The sequence below is a fragment of the Triticum aestivum genome, chromosome 2D, assembly GCF_018294505.1.
Source record: "Triticum aestivum cultivar Chinese Spring chromosome 2D, IWGSC CS RefSeq v2.1, whole genome shotgun sequence".
NCBI lineage: Eukaryota > Viridiplantae > Streptophyta > Magnoliopsida > Poales > Poaceae > Triticum > Triticum aestivum.
Window position 1 is genome coordinate 486,259,964 of NC_057799.1, and position 20,935 is coordinate 486,280,898.

A 20,935-nucleotide genomic window follows, 5' to 3' on the forward strand; every position below is an offset into this window, starting at 1 on the left:
CACATAAGCATCGCAGCCCCAAACTTTTAAGAAACGACAACTTAGGTTTCTCTAAACGGTGTCGTCTCAACGGAATTGCGTGGTGCCCCTTTTAAAGTGAATGCGGTTATCTCTAATGCCTAACCCATAAACGATAGTGGTAATTCGATAAGAAACATCATGGTATGCACCATATCCAATAGGGTGCAGTTATGATGTTCGGACACACCATCACACTATGGTGTTCCAGGCGGTATTAATTGTGAAACACTTTCCACAATGTCTTAATTGTGTGCCAAACTCGTAACTCAGATACTTATCTCTATAATCATATCACAGACATTTTATCCTCTTGTCACGACGATCTTCAACTTCACTCTGAAATTACTTGAACCTTTCAATAATTCAGACTTGTGTTTCATCAAGTAAATATTCTCAACATCTACTCAAATCATCTGTGAAGTAAGAACATAACGATATCCACTGCATGCCTCAGCACTCATTGGACTGCATACATCAAAATGTATTACTTCCAACAAGTTGCTCTCTTGTTCCATCTTACTGAAAACGAGGCCTTTCAGTCATCTTGCCCATGTGGTATGATTTGCATGTCTCAAGTGATTCAAAAACAAGTGAGTCCAAACGATCCATCTGCATGGAGTTTCTTCATGCATATATACCAATAGACATGGTTCGCATGTCTCAATCTTTTCAAAAACGAGTGAGTCCAAAGATCCATCTACATGGAGCTTCTTCATGCGTTCTATACCAATATGACTCAAATGGCAGTGCCACAAGTATGTGGAACTATCATTACTATTTTATATCCTTTGGTACGAACATGTGTATCACTATGATCGAGATTCATTTTAGGTGCAAGACCATTGAAGGTATTATTCAAATAAACAGAGTAACCATTATTCTCCTTAAATGAATAACCGTATTGCGATAAACATAATCCAATCATGCTCAACGCACACACCAAATCTCGATGGTAGAGGGAGCATGCGATGCTTGATCACATCAACCTTGGAAACACTTCCAACATACATCGTCATCTCACCTTTAGCTAGTCTCCGTTTATTCCGCAACTTTTATTTCGAGTTAGTAACACTTAGCAACCGAACCGGTATCTAATACCCTGGTGCTGCTAGGAGTACTAGTAAAGTACACATTCATATAACGTACATCCAATATACTTCTGTCGACCTTGTCTGCCTTCTCATCTACCAAGTATCTAGGGTAGTACTGCTTTAGTGACCGTTCCCCTCATTAAGAAGCACTTAGTCTCGGGTTTGCGTTCAACCTTGGGATACTTCACTAGAGCAGCAAACGACTTGCTGTTTCATGAAGTATCCCTTTTGCCCTTGCCCTTCTAGAAACTAGTGGTTTACTAACCATCAACAATTGATGCTCCTTCTTGATTTCTACTCTCGCGGTGTCAAACATCGCGAATAGCTCAAGGATCATCATAACTATCCCTGATATGTTATAGTTCATCACGAAGCTCTACTAGCTTGGTGGCAGTGACTATGGAGAACCATCACTATCTCATCTGGGAGATTAACTCCCACTCGATTCAAGCGATTGTGGTACTCAGACAATCTGAGCACATGCTCAACGATTGAGCTTTTCTCCCTTAGTTTGCAGGCTTAAGAAACTTGTCAGAGGTCTCATACCTCTTGACGCGGGCACTAGTCTGAAATCCCAATTTTAGTCTTCGGAACATCTCATATGTTCTGCGACGTTTCAAAACCGTCTTTGGTGCCACAATTCTAAACCGTTAGCAATACGCACTGAACTATCACGTAGTCATCAAAACGTGTGTGTCAGATGTTTCGCAACATCTACAGACGACGCTGAGGTTCAGCACACCGAGCGGTGCATTAAGGACAGTAGCCTTCTGTGCAGCAATGAGGACAATCCTCAGTTTACGGACCCAGTCCGCATAATTGCTACTATCAACTTTCAACTAAATTTTCTCTAGGAACATATCTTAAACAGTAGAACTAAAGCGTAAGCTATGACATAATTTGCAAAGACCTTTTGACTATGTTCATGATAATTAAGTTCATCTGATTATTTAATGAACTCCCACTCAGATAGACATCCCTCTAGTCATCTAAGTGATACATGATCCGAGTCAAACTAGGCCGTGTCCGATCATCACGTGAGACGGACTAGTCATCATCGGTGAACATCTCCATGTTGATCGTATCTTCTATACGATTCATGCTCGACCTTTCGGTCTCTTGTGTTCCGAGGCCATGTCTGTACATGCTAGGCTCGTCAAGTCAACCTAAGTGTTTCGCATGTGTTCCGAGGCCATGTCTGTACATGCTAGGCTCGTCAACACCCGTTGTATTCGAACGTTAGAATCTATCACACCCGATCATCACGTGGTGCTTCGAAACAACGAACCTTCGCAACGGTGCACAGTTAGGGGGAACACGTCTCTTGAAATTTTAGTGAGGGATCATCTTATTTAAGCTACCGCCGTTCTAAGCAAATAAGATGCATAACATGATAAACATCACATGCAATCAAATAGTGACATGATATGGCCAATATCATTTTGCTCCTTTGATCTCCATCTTCGGGGCACCATGATCATCTTTGTCACCGGCATGACACCATGATCTCCATCATCATGATCTCCATCATTGTGTCTTCATGAAGTCGTCACGCCAACGATTACTTCTACTTCTATGGCTAACGCACTTAGCAATAAAGTAAAGTAATTTACATGGCGTTATTCAATGACATGCAGGTCATACAAAAAATAAAGACAACTCCTATGGCTCCTGCCGGTTGTCATACTCATCGACATGCAAGTCGTGATTCTTATTACAAGAATATGATCAATCTCATACATCACATATATCATTCATCAAATCTTCTGGCCATATCACATCACATAGCACATGCTGCAAAAACAAGTTAGACGTCCTCTAATTGTTGTTGCAAGTTTTTTTACGTGGCTTGTATAGGTTTCTAGCAAGAACGTTTCTTACATACGTAAAACCACAACGTGATATGCCAATTTCTATTTACCCTTCATAAGGACCCTTTTCATCGAATCCGTTCCGACTAAAGTGGGAGGGACAGACACCCGCTAGCCACCTTATGCAACTAGTGCATGTCAGTCTGTGGAACCTGTCTCACGTAAGCGTACGTGTAAGGTCGGTCCGGGCCGGTTCATCCCACAATGCCGCCGAAACAAGATAAGACTAGTAGCGGCAAGAAGAATTGACAACATCGACGCCCACAACTACTTTGTGTTCTACTCGTGCATAGAAACTACGCATAGACCTAGCTCATGATGCCACTGTTGGGGAATGTAGCAGAAATTCAAAATTTTCTACGCATCACCAAGATCAATCTATGGAGTTTACTAGCAACGAGAGGGAAGGAGTGCATCTACATACCCTTGTAGATCGCGAGCGGAAGCGTTCAAGAGAACGGGGTTGATGGAGTCGTACTCGTCGTGATCCAAATCACCGATGATCCTAGCGCCGAACGGACGGCACCTCCGCGTTCAACACACGTACGGAGCAGCGACGTCTCCTCCTTCTTGATCCAGCAAGGGGGGAGGAGAGATTGATGGAGATCCAGCAGCACGACGGCGTGGTGGTGGAAGTAGCGGGGATCCCGGTAGGGCTTCGCCAAGCACTAACGGGAGGGAGAGGTGTCACGGGAGGGAGAGGGAGGCGCCAGGGGCTTGGATTGCTGCTGCCCTCCCTCCCCCACTATATATAGGGCCAAGCGAGAGGGGGGGCGCAGCCTTGGCCCTTCTTCCAAGGAAGGGTGCGGCCAGGGAGGAGTCCTTCCTCCCCAAGGCACCTCGGAGGTGCCTTCCCCCTTTAGGACTCTCCGTTTATCTTATCTGTTGGCGCATGGGCCTCTTGGGGCTGGTTCCCTTGGCCCATATAGGCCAAGGCGCACAACCACAGCCCATGTGCCCCCCCCGGGGCTGGTGGACCCCTTGGTGGACCCCCGGACTCCTTTCGGCACTCCCGGTACAATAGCGATAAAGTGCGAAACTTTTCCGGCGACCAAAATAAGACTTCCCATATATAAATCTTTACCTCCGGACCATTCCGGAACTCCTCGTGATGTCCGGGATCTCATCCGGAACTCCGAACAACTTTCGGGTTACCGCATACTAATATCTCTATAACCCTAGCGTCACCGAACCTTAAGTGTGTAGACCCTACGGGTTCGGGAGACAGGCAGACATGACCGAGACGACTCTCCGGTCAATAACCAACAGCGGGATCTGGATACCCATGTTGGCTCCCACATGCTCCTCGATGATCTCATCGGATGAACCACGATGTCGAGGATTCAATCAATCCCGTATACAATTCCCTTTGTCTATCGGTATGTTACTTGCCCGAGATTCGGTCGTCGGTATCCCGATACCTTGTTCAATCTCGTTACCGGCAAGTCTCTTTACTCGTTCCGTAACTCACATCATCCCGTGATCAACTCCTTGGTCACACTGTGCACATTATGATGATGTCCTACCGAGTGGGCCCAGAGATACCTCTCCGTTTACACGGAGTGACAAATCCCAGTCTCGATTCGTGCCAACCCAACAGACACTTTCGGAGATACCTGTAGTGCACCTTTATAGCCACCCAGTTACGTTGTGACGTTTGGTACACCCAAAGCATTCCTACGGTATCCGGGAGTTGCACAATCTCATGGTCTAAGGAAATGATACTTGACATGAGAAAAGCTCTGAGCAAACGAACTACACGATCTTGTGCTTGGCTTAGGATTGAGTCTCGTCCATCACATCATTCTCCTAATGATGTGATCCCGTTATCAACGACATCCAATGTCGATGGTCAGGAAACCGTAACCATCTATTGATCAACGAGCTAGTTAACTAGAGGCTTACTAGGGACATGGTGTTGTCTATGTATCCACACATGTATCTGAGTTTCCTATCAATACAATTCTAGCATGGATAATAAACGATTATCATGAACAAGGAAATATAATAATAACCTATTTATTATTGCCTCTAGGGCATATTTCCAACAAAGCCACCTCACCCACACGTTCCACCACTTCAAAGGGGCCATAGAATTTGAAAGCAAGTTTGTGGTTAGCACGCGGCGCAACTGAAGACTGAAGATATGGTTGAAGTTTCAGAAAAACTGCATCGCCCACATTAAACACACGTTCAGTGCGGTGCTTATCAGCCTGGGTTTTCATGCGTTGTTGAGCTCTCAAAAAATGTTGTCTGACAGAAGCAAACACCACTTTGCGATCATCCAGCCATTGCTGCACATCCACTGACTGAATCACTGCATCTGGAGAAATACCAAAATGACGAGGCGCATGCCCATATATGATCTCAAAGGGAGTAGTACCTGTGGCAGAATGCCAGTTGGTATTGTACCAAAACTCACAGAGAGGAATCCACTTAGCCCATTTAGTTGGATGAGCACTGACAAAGCATCGCAAGAAACATTCCACTTGTTGATTGACTCGTTCAGTCTGCCCATCAGGCTGTGGGTGACGAGCAGAGCTCATTCGAAGCATAGTACCAGACTTAGAAAATAGCTCTTGCCAGAAAACACTGGTGAATATGCGGTCTTTGTCCGAAACAATGGACTGAGGCATCCCATGCAAACGATATACTGAATTGAGTAAGGTCTCAGCAACGACTTCTGCAGTGAATGGGTGATGCATGGGGACAAAATGGCCATATTTAGAAAATTTATCAATGACCACAAACAAGAGTTGTACTGACCAGAGGATGGTAACCCTTCGACAAAATCCATTGTCACCATGTCCCAAGGGAGTTTGGGAACAGGTAATGGCTGCAACAAGCGAGGATAGGGCACACGTTCTGGTTTTGCTTGCTGACAGATCAAACAATGCTGCACATAGTGCTTGATAAACCCCCTCATGTGTTTCCAACGAAACAGTCGTCTGACATGGCGATAAATAACCGGAAAGCCCGAGTGTCCTCCAATAGGGCTATCATGAAAAGCAGATACAATCTGTTTGTGCAACTCAGGAGCATCACCCACCCAAACACAATTATCAGTACGGAGAATGCCAGCTGTCAAAGTAAACTTACTACCAGCAGAGGGACTGGTGGACAACTTCTGGAGTAATTCAGTGCAAAATTTATCCCCCACATAGCTCTGCACAATATCTTCAAGCCAAGTAGGCTGAGCTGAAGAAACAAGATGTAGTTCAGGTAACATATCAAAAGATTTGTGTGGCTTCCTGGATAAAGAACCTGCGGCACTGTTTTTAACCCCTTTCTTGTAAAAGATGTTGTACTGAAGGCCCAACAGTTTTGTGAGAGCTTTCTGTTGCCATTTAGTGTGCAAACGTTGTTCAGAAAGACTAGCCAAACTCCGTTGATCAGTATGAATTACAAATTCTGAAACCTGCAAGTACTGCCTCCAGTGGTCAACAGCCAGCAGTATTGCTAAGTATTCCTTTTCATACACAGAAAGGGTTTGATTCCTGGGGCCCAGAGCATTGCTAACATAAGCCAATGGGTGTCCATTCTGCATGAGCACTGCCCCAATACCCACATCACAAGCATCTGTCTCGATCACAAAAGTGGATGAGAAGTAAGGTAGGGCCAAAACAGGAGCTGTCACTAAAGCCTGCTTAAGCACTACAAAAGCTTGTTGTTCATTTGCTGTCCAGTGAAATGGCACTCCCTTTTTCAACAAATTGGTCCAGGGTTTGCTCACAATGCCATAATGACGAATAAATTTCCTATAATAGCCAGCCAAACCCAGAAAACCTCTAACCTCTTTAGCAGTTTCAGGAACAGGCCAATCCTGAATAGCAAAAAAATTTGCTGGGTCAGTAGAAACCCCTTGTCCATTAATGATGTGCCCCAAATAAGAAATTTGTGTCTGAGCAAAAGAGCATTTAGACAGTTTTAACTTGCCACTGATGTTGCAACAACAGCTTCAATACTTCTGCCAAGTGTTGTAGATGCAAAGCATAGGAAGCACTAAAAACCAATATGTCATCAAAGAAGACAACTGCATTTTTCCTCAAACAAGGTGACAAGGTGTCATTCATAGCAAACTGGAAAGTATTAGGTCCACCAGTTAATCCTTGTGAGAGAACCAAAAACTCAAAATGCCCAAAATGAGTCTGAAATGCAGTTTTATGTTCCTCTCCAGGAGCTAACCTGATCTGATGGTATCCAGATCTCAGGTCCAGTTTGGAAAACCAACAAGAGCCTGCAAGTTCATCCAAGAGCTCATCAATAATTGGGATAGGAAACTTGCTTTTGACAGTAATTGCATTCAAATGCCTGTAGTCAAACACTGGTCTCCATGTTTTATCTTTCTTCTGAACTAAAAGCATGGGAGAGGAGAAAACACTGTTGCTGTGTCTGATGATACCAGATTGCAACATTTCAGTTACTTGTTTCTCCATTACGTCCTTCAAAGTTGGGGCAAGTCTGTATGGTCGAATAGACACTGGTTGTGCTCCAGGAATGAGAGGAATAGTATGGTCATATTTCCTTCTTGGGGGCAAACCTTTTGGAGCTTCAAATACAGGAGCAAACTGAGTCAATAATTCCTTAATCTCAACAGGAAGGTCAGGCTGTTCTGAAACTTCAGGCACTGATAATGCAGAAACATCAGACACTGATAATGCAGAAACTTCTATGACAGCACAATATTGGGGAGCAGCATCTTGTCCTAGCAAAGTGACCATAGTACCATCCAACTGGAAAGATAGCCAGTGTTCTGCCCAGTCAACCTGCATAGGACTGTGATTAGCAAGCGAGTCAAGCCCTAAAATGCCATCATTGTTGGAAATATGCCCTAGAGGCAATAATAAATAGGTTATTATTATATTTCCTTGTTCATGATAATTGTTTATTATCCATGCTAGAATTGTATTGATAGGAAACTCAGATGCATGTGTGGATACATAGACAACACCATGTCCCTAGTAAGCCTCTAGGAGACTAGCTCGTTGATCAATAGATGGTTACGGTTTCCTGACCATGGACATTGGATGTCGTTGATAACGGGATCACATCATTAGGAGAATGATGTGATGGACAAGACCCAATCCTAAGCCTAGCACAAGATCGTGTAGTTCGTTTGCTCAAAGCTTTTCTAATGTCAAGTATCATTTCCTTAGACCATGAGATTGTGCAACTCCCGGATACCGTAGGAATGCTTTGGGTGTACCAAACGTCACAACGTAACTGGGTGGCTATAAAGGTGCACTACAGGTATCTCCGAAAGTGTCTGTTGTGTTGGCACGAATCGAGACTGGGATTTGTCACTCCGTGTAAACGGAGAGGTATCTCTGGGCCCACTCGGTAGGACATCATCATAATGTGCACAATGTGACCAAGGAGTTGATCACGGGATGATGTGAGTTACAGAATGAGTAAAGAGACTTGCCGGTAACGAGATTGAACAAGGTATAGGGATACCGACGATCGAATCTCGGGCAAGTAACATACCGATAGACAAAGGGAATTGTATACGGGATTGATTGAATCCCCGACATCGTGGTTCATCCGATGAGATCATCGTGGAACATGTGGGAGCCAACATGGGTATCCAGATCCCGCTGTTGGTTATTGACCGGAGAACGTCTCGGTCATGTCTGCATGGTTCCCGAACCCGTAGGGTCTACACACTTAAGGTTCGATGACGCTAGGGTTATAGGGAAAGTATGTACGTGGTTACCGAATGTTGTTCGGAGTCCCGGATGAGATCCCGGACGTCACGAGGAGTTCCGGAATGGTCCGGAGGTAAAGATTTATATATAGGAAGTATGGTTTTGGCCACCGGAAGTGTTCCGGGCATCACCGGTAGTGTACCGGGACCACCGGAGGGGTCCGGGGGTCCACCGGGAGGGGCCACGGGGCCCCGGAGGAATACATGGGCCAAGTGTGAGAAGGGACCAGCCCCTAGGTGGGCTAGGGCGCCTCCCCACCAAGGCCCATGCGCCCGGAGAGAAGAGGGGGCAAACCCTACGGCAGATGGGCCCTAAAGGCCCATGCCTGGTGCGCCTCCCTCTCCCCCCCACTTGGCCGCCACCCTAGATGGGTTTTGGGGCTGCCGCACCCCTTGGGGTGGAAACCCTAGAGGGGGCGCAGCCCCCTCCCTCTCCCCTATATATAGTTGAGGTATTGGGGGCTGCAAACACATGAGTTTTCCTCTCCCTGGCGCAGCCCTACCTCCTCCTCCTCTCCCGCGGTGCTTGGCGAAGCCATGCGGGATTGCCACGCTCCTCCATCACCACCACGCCGTTGTGCTGCTGCTGGACGGAGTCTTCCCCAACCTCTCCCTCTCTCCTTGCTGGATCAAGGCGTGGGAGACGTCACCGGGTTGCACGTGTGTTGAACGCGGAGACACCGTTCTTCGGTGCTTAGATCGGAATCAACCGCAATCTGAATCGCTACGAGTACGACTCCCTCATCCGCGTTCTTGCAACGCTTCCGCATCGCGATCTACAATGGTATGTAGATGCACTCCCCTTCCCCTCGTTGCTAGATTACTCCATAGATTGAACTTGGTGATGCGTAGAAAATTTTGAATTTCCGCTATGTTCCCCAACAGTGGCATCATGAGCTAGGTCTATGCATAGTTTCTATACACGAGTAGAACACAAAGTAGTCGTGGGCGTCGATTTTGTCAATTTACTTGCCGTTACTAGTCTTATCTTGTTTCGGCGGCATTGTGGGATGAAGCGGCCCAGACCGACCTTACACGTACGCTTACGTGAGACAGGTTCCACCGACTGACATGCACTAGTTGCATAAGGTGGCTAGCGGGTGTCTGTCTCTCCCACTTTAGTTGGAACGGATTCGATGAAAAGGGTCCTTATGAAGGGTAAATAGAAATTGGCATATCACGTTGTGGTTTTACGTAGGTAAGGAACGTTCTTGCTAGAAACCTATACAAGCCACGTAAAAACATGCAACAACAATTAGAGGACGTCTAACTTGTTTTTGCAGCATGTGCTATGTGATGTGATATGGCCAGAAGATGTGATGAATGATATATGTGATGTATGAGATTGATCATATTCTTGTAATAGGAATCACGACTTGCATGTCGATGAGTATGACAACCGGCAGGAGCCATAGGAGTTGTCTTTATTTTTTGTATGACCTGCGTGTCATTGAATAACGCCATGTAAATTACTTTACTTTATTGCTAAGCGCGTTAGCCATAGAAGTAGAAGTAATCGTTGGCGTGACAACTTCATGAAGACACAATGATGGAGATCATGATGATGGAGATCATGGTGTCATGCCGGTGACAAAGATGATCATGGTGCCCCGAAGATGGAGATCAAAGGAGCAAAATGATATTGGCCATATCATGTCACTATTTGATTGCATGTGATGTTTATCATGTTATGCATCTTATTTGCTTAGAACGACGGTAGCTTAAATAAGATGATCCCTCACTAAAATTTCAAGAGACGTGTTCCCCCTAACTGTGCACCGTTGCGAAGGTTCGTTGTTTCGAAGCACCACGTGATGATCGGGTGTGATAGATTCTAACGTTCGAATACAACGGGTGTTGACGAGCCTAGCATGTACAGACATGGCCTCGGAACACATGCAAAACACTTAGGTTGACTTGATGAGCCTAGCATGTACAGACATGGCCTCGGAACACAAGAGACCAAAAGGTCGAACATGAGTCGTATAGTAGATACGATCAACATGGAGATGTTCACCGATGATGACTAGTCCGTCTCACGTGATGATCGGACACGGCCTAGTTTGACTCGGATCATGTATCACTTAGATGACTAGAGGGATGTCTATCTGAGTGGGAGTTCAAAATCAGATGAACTTCATTATCATGAACATAGTCAAAAGGTCTTTGCAAATTATGTCATAGCTTGCGCTTTAGTTCTACTGTTTAAGATATGTTCCTAGAGAAAATTTAGTTGAAAGTTAATAGTAGCAATTATGCGGACTGGGTCCGTAAACTGAGGAGTGTCCTCATTGCTGCACAGAAGGCTTATGTCCTTAATGCACCGCTCGGTGTGCTGAACCTCAGCGTCGTCTGTAGATGTTACGAAACATCTGACATACACGTTTTGATGACTACGTGATAGTTCAGTGCGGTTTAGAATTGTGGCACCAAAGACGTTTTTGAAACGTCGCAGAACATGTGAGATGTTCCGAAGACTGAAATTGGGATTTCAGACTAGTGCCCACGTCAAGAGGTATGAGACCTCTGACAAGTTTCTTAAGCCTGCAAACTAAGGGAGAAAAGCTCAATCGTTGAGCATGTGCTCAGATTGTCTGAGTGCCACAATCGCTTGAATCGAGTGGGAGTTAATCTCCCAGATGAGATAGTGATAGTTCTTTATAGTCACTGCCACCAAGCTAGTAGAGCTTCGTGATGAACTATAACATATCAGGGATAGTTATGATGATCCTTGAGCTATTCGCGATGTTTGACACCGCGAGAGTAGAAATCAAGAAGGAGCATCAATTGTTGATGGTTAGTAAAACCACTAGTTTAAGAAGGGCAAGGGCAAAAGGGATACTTCATGAAACAGCAAGTCGTTTGCTGCTCTAGTGAAGAATCCCAAGGTTGAACCCAAACCCGAGACTAAGTGCTTCTGTAATGAGAGGAACGGTCACTGAAGCAGTACTACCCTAGATATTTGGTAGATGAGAAGGCAGGCAAGGTCGACAGAAGTATATTGGATATACGTTATATGAATGTGTACTTTACTAGTACTCCTAGCAGCACCAGGGTATTAGATACTGGTTCAGTTGCTAAGTGTTACTAACTCGAAATAAAAGCTGCGGAATAAACGGAGACTGGCTAAAGGTGAGATGACGATATGTGTTGGAAGTGTTTCCAAGGTTGATGTGATCAAGCATCGCATGCTCCCTCTACCATCGAGATTTGGTGTTTGCGTTGAGCATGATTGGATTATGTTTATCGCAATACGGTTATTCATTTAAGGAGAATAATGGTTACTCTGTTTATTTGAATAATACCTTCAATGGTCTTGCACCTAAAATGAATCTCGATCGTAGTGATACACATGTTCGTGCCAAAAGATATAAAATAGTAATGATAGTTCCACATACTTGTGGCACTGCCATTTGAGTCATATTGGTATAGAACGCATGAAGAAGCTCCATGTAGATGGATCTTTGGACTCACTCGTTTTTGAAAAGATTGAGACATGCGAACCATGTCTATTGGTATATATGCATGAAGAAACTCCATGCAGATGGATCGTTTGGACTCACTTGATTTTGAATCACTTGAGACATGCAAATCATACCACATGGGCAAGATGACTGAAAGGCCTCGTTTTCAGTAAGATGGAACAAGAGAGCAACTTATTGGAAGTAATACATTTTGATGTATGCAGTCCAATGAGTGCTGAGGCATGCAGTGGATATCGTTATGTTCTTACTTCACAGATGATTCGAGTAGATGCTGAGTGTATTTACTTGATAAAACACAAGTCTGAATTGTTGAAAGGTTCAAGTAATTTCAGAGTGAAGTTGAAGATCGTCGTGACAAGAGGATAAAATGTCTGTGATATGATCATAGAGATGAGTATCTGAGTTACGAGTTTGGCACACAATTAAGACATTGTGGAAAGTGTTTCACAATTAATACCGCCTGGAACACCATAGTGTGATGGTGTGTCCGAACATCATAACTGCACCCTATTGGATATGGTGCATACCATGATGTCTCTTATCGAATTACCACTATCGTTTATGGGTTAGGCATTAGAGACAACCACATTCACTTTAAAAGGGGCACCACGCAATTCCGTTGAGACAACACCGTTTAGAGAAACCTAAGTTGTCGTTTCTTAAAAGTTTGGGGCTGCGAAGCTTATGTGAAAAAGTTTCAGGCTGATAAGCTCGAACCCAAAGCGGATAAATACATCTTCATAAGAATACCCAAAACAGTTGGGTATACCTCCTATTTCAGATCTGGAAGCAAAAGTAATTGCTTCTAGAAACGAGTCCTTTCTCGAAAGAATTGAGTGGGAGGATGGTGGAGACTTGATAAGGTTATTGAACCGTCACTTCAACTAGGGTGTAGCAGGGCACACGAAGTTGTTCCTGTGGCACCTACACCAATTGAAGTGGAAGCTTATGATAGTGATCATGAAACTTCGGATCAAGTCACTACCAAACCTCGTAGGACGACGAGGATGCGTGCTACTTCAGAGTGGTACGTGATCCTGTCTTGAAAGTCATGTTGTTAGACAACAATGAACCTACGAGCTATGGAGAAGCGAAGGTGGGCCCATATTCCGACAAATGGTTAGAAGCCATGAAATCCGAGATAAATGGATCTTTAAGAAGAAGACGGACATGGACGGTAATGTTACCGTCTATGAAGCTCGACTTGTGGAAAAGAGTATTTTCACAAGTTCAAGGAGTTGACTACGATGAGATTTTCTCATCCGTAGCGATGCTTAAGTCCGTCGGAATCATGTTAGCATTAGCTGCATTTATGAAATCTGGCAGATGGATGTCAAAACAAGTTTCCTTACCAGTTTTCGTAAGGAAAGGTTGTATGTGATATAATCAGAAAGGTTTTGTCGATCCTAAGGATGCTAAAAGGTATGCTAGCTCCAGCGATCCTTCCATGGACTAGAGCAAGCATCTCGGAGTCAGAATATACGCTTTGATGGAGTGATCAAAGTTTTTGGGTTTATACAAAGTTTGTTAGAAACTTGTATTTACAATAAAGTGAGTGGGAGCGCTGCAACATTTCTGATAAGTATATGTGAATGACATATTGTTGATCCGAAATGATGTAATATTTCTGGAAAGCATAAAGGGTTGTTTGAAAGGAGTTTTTCAAAGGAAGACCTGGATAACGCTGCTTACATATTGGGCATCAAGATCTATAGAGATAGATCAAGACACCTGATGATACTTTCAAAGAACGCACGCCTTGACATGTTTTTGAAGGAGTTCAAAATAGATCAGCAAAGAAGGAGTTCTTGGCTATGTTACAAGGTGTGAGTATTGAGTAAGACTCAAGACCTGACCACAGCAGAAGAAAGAGAAAGGACGAAGGTCGTCCCCTATGCTTCAGACGTAGGCTCTACAGTATGCTATGCTGTGTACCACACTTGAAGTGTGCCTTGCCATGAGTTGGTCAAGGGGTACAATAGTGATCCGGGAATGGATCACATAACAGCGGTCGAACTTATCCTTAGTATCTAGTAGACTAAGGAATTTTCTCGATTATGGAGGTGAAAAGGAGTTCGTCGTAAAGGGTTACGTCGATGCGAACTTTGACACTAATCCGGATGACTCTGAGTAGTAAACCGGATTCGTATAGTAGAGCAATTATTTGAAATGGCTCCAAATAGCGCGTGGTAGCATCCACAAGATGACATAGATATTCGTAAAGCACACACGGATCTGAAAGGTTCAGACCCGTCGACTAATAACCTCTCTCACAAGCATAACATGATCAAACCAAAACTCATTGAGTGTTAATCACATAGAGATGTGAACTAGATTGTTGACTCTAGTAAACTCTTGGATGTTGGTCACATGGTGATGTGACCTGTGAGTGTTAATCACATGGCGATGTGAACTAGATTATTGACTCTAGTGCACGTGGGAGACTGTTGGAAATATGCCCTAGAGGCAATAATAAATAGGTTATTATTATATTTCCTTGTTCATGATAATCGTTTATTATCCATGCTAGAATTGTATTGATAGGAAACTCAGATGCATGTGTGGATACATAGACAACACCATGTCCCCAGTAAGCCTCTAGGAGACTAGCTCGTTGATCAATAGATGGTTACGGTTTCCTGATCATGGACATTGGATGTCGTTGATAACGGGATCACATCATTAGGAGAATGATGTGATGGACAAGACCCAATCCTAAGCCTAGCACAAGATCGTGTAGTTCGTTTGCTCAGAGCTTTTCTAATGTCAAGTATCATTTCCTTAGACCATGAGATTGTGCAACTCCCGGATACCGTAGGAATGCTTTGGGTGTACCAAACGTCACAACGTAACTGGGTGGCTATAAAGGTGCACTACAGGTATCTCCGAAAGTGTCTGTTGGGTTGGCACGAATCGAGACTAGGATTTGTCACTCCGTGTAAACGGAGAGGTATCTCTGGGCCCACTCGGTAGGACATCATCATAATGTGCACAATGTGACCAAGGAGTTGATCACGGGATGATGTGAGTTACGGAACGAGTAAAGAGACTTGCCGGTAACGAGATTGAACAAGGTATAGGGATACCGACGATCGAATCTCGGGCAAGTAACATGCCGATAGACAAAGGGAATTGTATACGGGATTGATTGAATCCCCGACATCGTGGTTCATCCGATGAGATCATCGTGGAACATGTGGTAGCCAACATGGGTATCCAGATCCCGCTGTTGGTTATTGACCGGAGAACGTCTCGGTCATGTCTGCATGGTTCCCGAACCCGTAGGGTCTACACACTTAAGGTTCGATGACGCTAGGGTTATAGGGAAAGTATGTACGTGGTTACTGAATGTTGTTCGGAGTCCCGGATGATATCCCGGACGTCACGAGGAGTTCCGGAATGGTCCGGACGTAAAGATTTATATATAGGAAGTATGGTTTTGGCCACCGGAAGTGTTCCGGGCATCACCGGTAGTGTACCGGGACCACCGGAGGGGTCCGGGGGTCCATCGGGAGGGGCCACGGGGCCCCGGAGGCATACATGGGCCAAGTGTGAGAAGGGACCAGCCCCTAGGTGGGCTGGGGCGCCTCCCCACCAAGGCCCATGCGCCTGGAGAGAAGAGGGGGCAAACCCTAGGGCAGATGGGCCCTAAAGGCCCATGCCTGGTGCGCCTCCCTCTCCCCCCCACTTGGCTGCCACCCTAGATGGGTTTTGGGGCTGCCGCACCCCTTGGGGTGGAAACCCTAGAGGGGGCGCAGCCCCCTCCCTCTCCCCTATATATAGTTGAGGTATTGGGGGCTGCAAATACATGAGTTTTCCTCTCCCTGGCGCAGCCCTACCTCCTCCTCCTCCTCTCCCGTGGTGCTTGGCGAAGCCATGCGGGATTGCCACGCTCCTCCATCACCACCACGCCGTTGTGCTGCTGCTGGACGGAGTCTTCCCCAACCTTTCCCTCTCTCCTTGCTGGATCAAGGCGTGGGAGACGTCACCGGGCTGCACGTGTGTTGAACGCGGAGGCACCATTCTTCGGTGCTTAGATCGGAATCAACCGTGATCTGAATCGCTACGAGTACGACTCCCTCATCCGCGTTCTTGCAACGCTTCTGCATCGCGATCTACAATGGTATGTAGATGCACTCCCCTTCCCCTCGTTGCTAGATTACTCCATAGATTGATCTTGGTGATGCATAGAAAATTTTGAATTTCCGCTACGTTCCCCAACAATCATGAGATCCCAAGGGAAAGACTTTGAAACTGGTCATAAAAGTATGCTCAGCAGAGCTCCAGCAGCCTTTCTGTAACTGTTGTGTACAAGGAATTAAACCTCCATTAGCCACCTTAACCATGCGAACTGGGATTTGAGAAACTCCATGGAGTTTGGAAGCAACAGCACAATCTACAAAAGAGTGAGTATTGCCAGAGTCAACTAAGAAGATCAAAGACAGACCCTGCATCTTAACTTTTAATTTCATTGTAGAGATTGTTGGGACTGATGTGTCTCCCATTGCTGCCGCTGACAAACAGATAGCATTAGCTTCACCAATGATTTCCTCTTCAGTATCACTGAAATCAGATGGCATGTTCTGGACATAATCCAGCATCTCTTGGACTACATGCAACTGCACTTCCTGCTTGCACTTATGTTCCCTAGCCCAGCGTTCACCACAAATGAAACAAAGGCCTTTGGATTTCCTGTAAGCACGCAATGCTGCCCAGCGATCATCAATAGGAGCGGTTGAACGGACCACATCAGTACTCTTCCTATCATCAGGTGTTTTAGAACCAAAACTGGTGTGAGACACACGAGAAGAATTCGGTGCCACAGAGCGTTTGGTATTAACAGTAACAGTATGCTGAATCAGAGAAGAGTCACCCAATTCTTTAGACAAAAGTGCAAGGGCATATGCTAAGTCCAAATCGTTGGGTTGTTGGATCCCAACCAATAAGCGAACTGACGGTACCAATCCTTCCATGAACCTTGTAACATAATGAACAATACTAGGATTCGGTTCATATGCTGTTAGTTGATCATACAATCCAGAGAAGCGCTCAACATAATCCTCAACAGAGCTAGTCTGACGTATGTGGAACATCTGACGAACCAGGTTCTGATGTTTGTTTCGTCCAAAACGAGACTGCAACAGTGAACAGAATTCAGACCAATTGACATTGGGGGCACGACGCTGAACAGATTCAAGCCAACGTGCTGCAGGACCTTCAAATTGAGCTGAAGCAAACGATATCCACTGACTCGATGGAATACCCCACAGTTTGAAGTAATCTTCACAGCGTGATTGCCACATCTTGGGATTAGAGCCATCAAAACGCGGTAACTCCATTCGAGGACCAAAATTCAGAGCATCAGGCAACAAGGAACGCAAATTTTCAGGGGCTGGGATCAACTGCCTCGATTGAATTGCCTCTGATGGTACACCTCTGGCTGGGAGTGGGACGTACCTTGGGCCCGAATTCCTCTGCTCTAGATCTGGCCTGAATCCCTCCACTCCGCTCGAACCCCCGCCGGTTGCTGCTGGTTGGGGCCCTGGCTGCGGCTCTCTCGGAGACACCGGAACCGATGGAGGCGACAAACTGGCTCCAATCTCACCGTGAAGTTCATTGAGGTCGACGCCGATGGCGAGCTTGACGTCGTCGATGCACCCTGACAACTGGTCCAACTTGCTGTCCAACTTGGTGAAGGCGGTGACCAACTCCTCGTTGCGATCTGACGAGGATTTGGCGAGGGCGGCGTCGAAATCCGCGCGAAGGAGCTCGTAGATCGCGCGAGTTTCTGCCGGAATTTTGTCCATGGCTTCCGCTCGACGACGAACAGCTAAGCGAGTGTGGCGGGAGTGGGTGGAAAACTCCAGGATTTGGGGCTCTGATACCAGATGGTGAAGGCTAGGGTTCGGAATTCGCCATTGATTTCAAATCTCGAGCTACAATGGAGGATTACAGGGAGAGGAGGGGATCGTCTTCCTCAGGGAGAGAAGCTCACACGCAACATACACCGGCATCTAGCCGTTCCTACCTTCCTACCTCTCACACCACACAGTCACACATATAAGTAATACATCTTTACTTTGGCCCACTCCGGCCCAGCCAGCCGAGCGGGTAGGCGAGGCTGCCGCTTGGGCCGGCCCATAGCTTGAACACCATCTTCGCGCGTCTCCTGCTCGCTGACAGCTAAGCATGTTGCTCCGGCTAGTCGCCATTACTCCATGTCGCTTGTGATGTCGTTTATCACCTCATTTGAATTTGGGCCCCTACCTCTGAATGTGCATTCGTTTCTGTGTAGCCATATTCTCGAGAGGATCATGGCCAGCATCGATCGTGTCCCCTTCCTTGTTCCCGGTGCCGCCCTTGCCACCATCGCCGACACGATTTGCGTCGTCGTTCTCCCTCCGATCAACGACTCCGGCGCAAGAGCATTGTAATAACATATTATGAAATGTTTACTTATTTAAATGTATCAGCACAGTTTTTGGATTCATTCGGTTAATCACCCTAACCAAGATCGATTGTTGGATTACAAAAAATATTTTTATTCTAAGTTTTATTCTCAGATTCTATCTGAAGGGTTTGCGATCGTTGTACAAAATCTCTCTACAAGAATTATCTTGTCCGAAAGAAAAAAGATCTTTGTAGGAATACACGAAAAAGTAAATCGGGTCCAGCGAGACAGGGGTGGTTCTTGCATTCAAGTGCTGGCCATGCCGTCCCCCTTCCTCCCCAGGGCACAGCACTATATATAGCAGGTTGCGCCATTCTCCCGAAACACAAACATAGCTCCTCTCCTCCTGTGCGCGCTCACCGCTGCACAGTATCCACCCATAAGAGCATATAGGCGCAGTGCAACACGATCAGTACGGGCTGCGCTAGCTTCTTAGTCTAGCGAGGGAGCAGGCGGGCACTGTGCAGGAGGTGATCCATGGCGAGCACGGTGGAGTCTCCGACGAGCTCGTGCGTGTCGTCGGACACGGAGGAGGAGGCCGCGGCGGTGACGAAGCCGATGGTGGTGGTGGGGTGCCCGCAGTGCCTCATGTACGTGATGCTGTCGGGGGCGGCCGAGGAGCAGCCCCGGTGCCCCCGGTGCAAGAGCCCCGTGCTGCTGCACTTCCTCCACGGCGCCGTCGCCGACGCCGCCAGCACCAACAGGCAGCAGCCCAGCAAGAGCTAGCCAGCCAAGATGCTGCCGCTTGGTCGCTGCATGCTGCTTGCTGATCAATCGCTAGCTTCTCCCGTCATCGATCTCCACCATGTTCTAACTCGTGTATTCTGATGCACCCTGTATTCTTGTTTTTTTTTTTCCTTTTCGTCGACGGTAAATTCCATGCGAGTAGAGCTCTCAAGAAGACAAGAACACAATCTTTTACAGCCTGGTGCAATTGGTTCCGTTTTTACTGTCTCTTAGCAGTGGCTGTCCTTCTCCAACAACCTTTAGATGTATGCACGTGTTCTGCACCGTGAAGGTTGATATCTGTTTTAATCTGCTCCTTAATTTTGGTTTGAATAAGATGAGATTTCATTAAGAAAGTCGTTTGCAATGTACCGTGTAGCCGGGGACTCTTCTTGCTCATCTCTTAATTGGGTTGCATGACTACTCCCTACTTTAATTTAATTTCGTTGAGGAATAAAGATGGGTTCGTGACGGACCATTCAACCTCCAGCTAGCTATGGCAACGTAGCCCGGATGGTGACGGGAAAAGATCAAAGTAAAGAGGCGGGGGATCGACTGAGTTATTGTGATGGATGGATGGGTGCATGGAGCAATCGGCCGCTCATGGAAAACCTGTGCCCGTTTTAATTGGGGATCATCAAGTATAGTAGATGCATGGAGTAGCAGCGGATATACAGAATAAATACGGGCAATAATTAGGAGCAGTTGAGGGGAGGAATCGGGGCTTATTTAGCGCGCACGCCAGTTCGTCATCAAGCGGTCATTTACATCCACCGTCCTCCTTTGCCGCCTTTTTCTTCGCGTCCTTCCCGTGCCATTGGAAAGGGCCATGCCAACAGGACACGGTGGGTGAAATTGCCTCCCGGGATGAACACTACTCGGCACTACTAATCCACACAAAAATAGCTAAAAAGAAAATAAAATCTTAATGTCTGAGTAATTTTCAGGAAAGTAGTTTTTTTGTGTGTCCTTGATAGAAAAAACAAAATCAAGTGCTAAAAAAATCAAATCCTTTAAGCATAAAATTTGTTTAATAATTTTTTTGAAACGGAGGCAAAAGATTTATCTCATCCACTAAATAAGGAGGAGTTTGATGGAGGCCAAAAAAACAAAAAGAAAAACATAATGCAAAAAACCGTTACTCGTGCCGCATGATTTCTCTCAAGTGCTTTCGCACCTCAATTGCCCAAGTTTTAGGCTTTTAGCTTCGTTTTTATGTTCGCAAAGATGACCGGCGGTGGTGTGGACTTGTTTATGAGAACCCTTATGTTTCGTTCATTCCAAGAGGTCCAACTAATAAGCATGAGGGAGGCCACGACTTTTCTCTTCTCAGGGTTTACCTTCGACATATTGGTTTTTCATGAATTTTACATACGCATAAAGTATATTTATTCGGACCATAAAAAACTCTCTATTACCCAACGGATGCAGCGAAATCGCTAGCAATCAAGTATAGTACAAAATCTGGCATATGACCACCAAACAGTGAATGGCACGGCCATATGATAGCCAGACTCCGCTAAAGGGTGCGCTACGGAATTACAAGCCCTCGGGCAGAAAACAAATTCAAATGAATCAAACCG

General features: G+C 45.8%; 1 protein-coding gene across 1 annotated transcript; it reads left to right on the forward strand.

Moving 5' to 3' along the window:
- The first annotated feature begins 18,956 nt into the window (after positions 1-18,956).
- On the forward strand, positions 18,957-19,704 carry LOC123049666 (protein GL2-INTERACTING REPRESSOR 1-like). The gene has a single exon (XM_044472558.1). It carries the CDS (start codon positions 19,104-19,106, stop codon positions 19,350-19,352), a length of 249 nt encoding a protein of 82 aa, XP_044328493.1. The 5' UTR covers positions 18,957-19,103; the 3' UTR covers positions 19,353-19,704.
- Positions 19,705-20,935: the final 1,231 nt, after the last annotated feature.

What these genes read in the sequence shown, in the direction of transcription:
- LOC123049666 (XM_044472558.1), top strand. Translation starts at nt 19,104, where the DNA reads ATGGCGAGCACGGTGGAGTCTCCGACGAGCTCGTGCGTGTCGTCGGAC.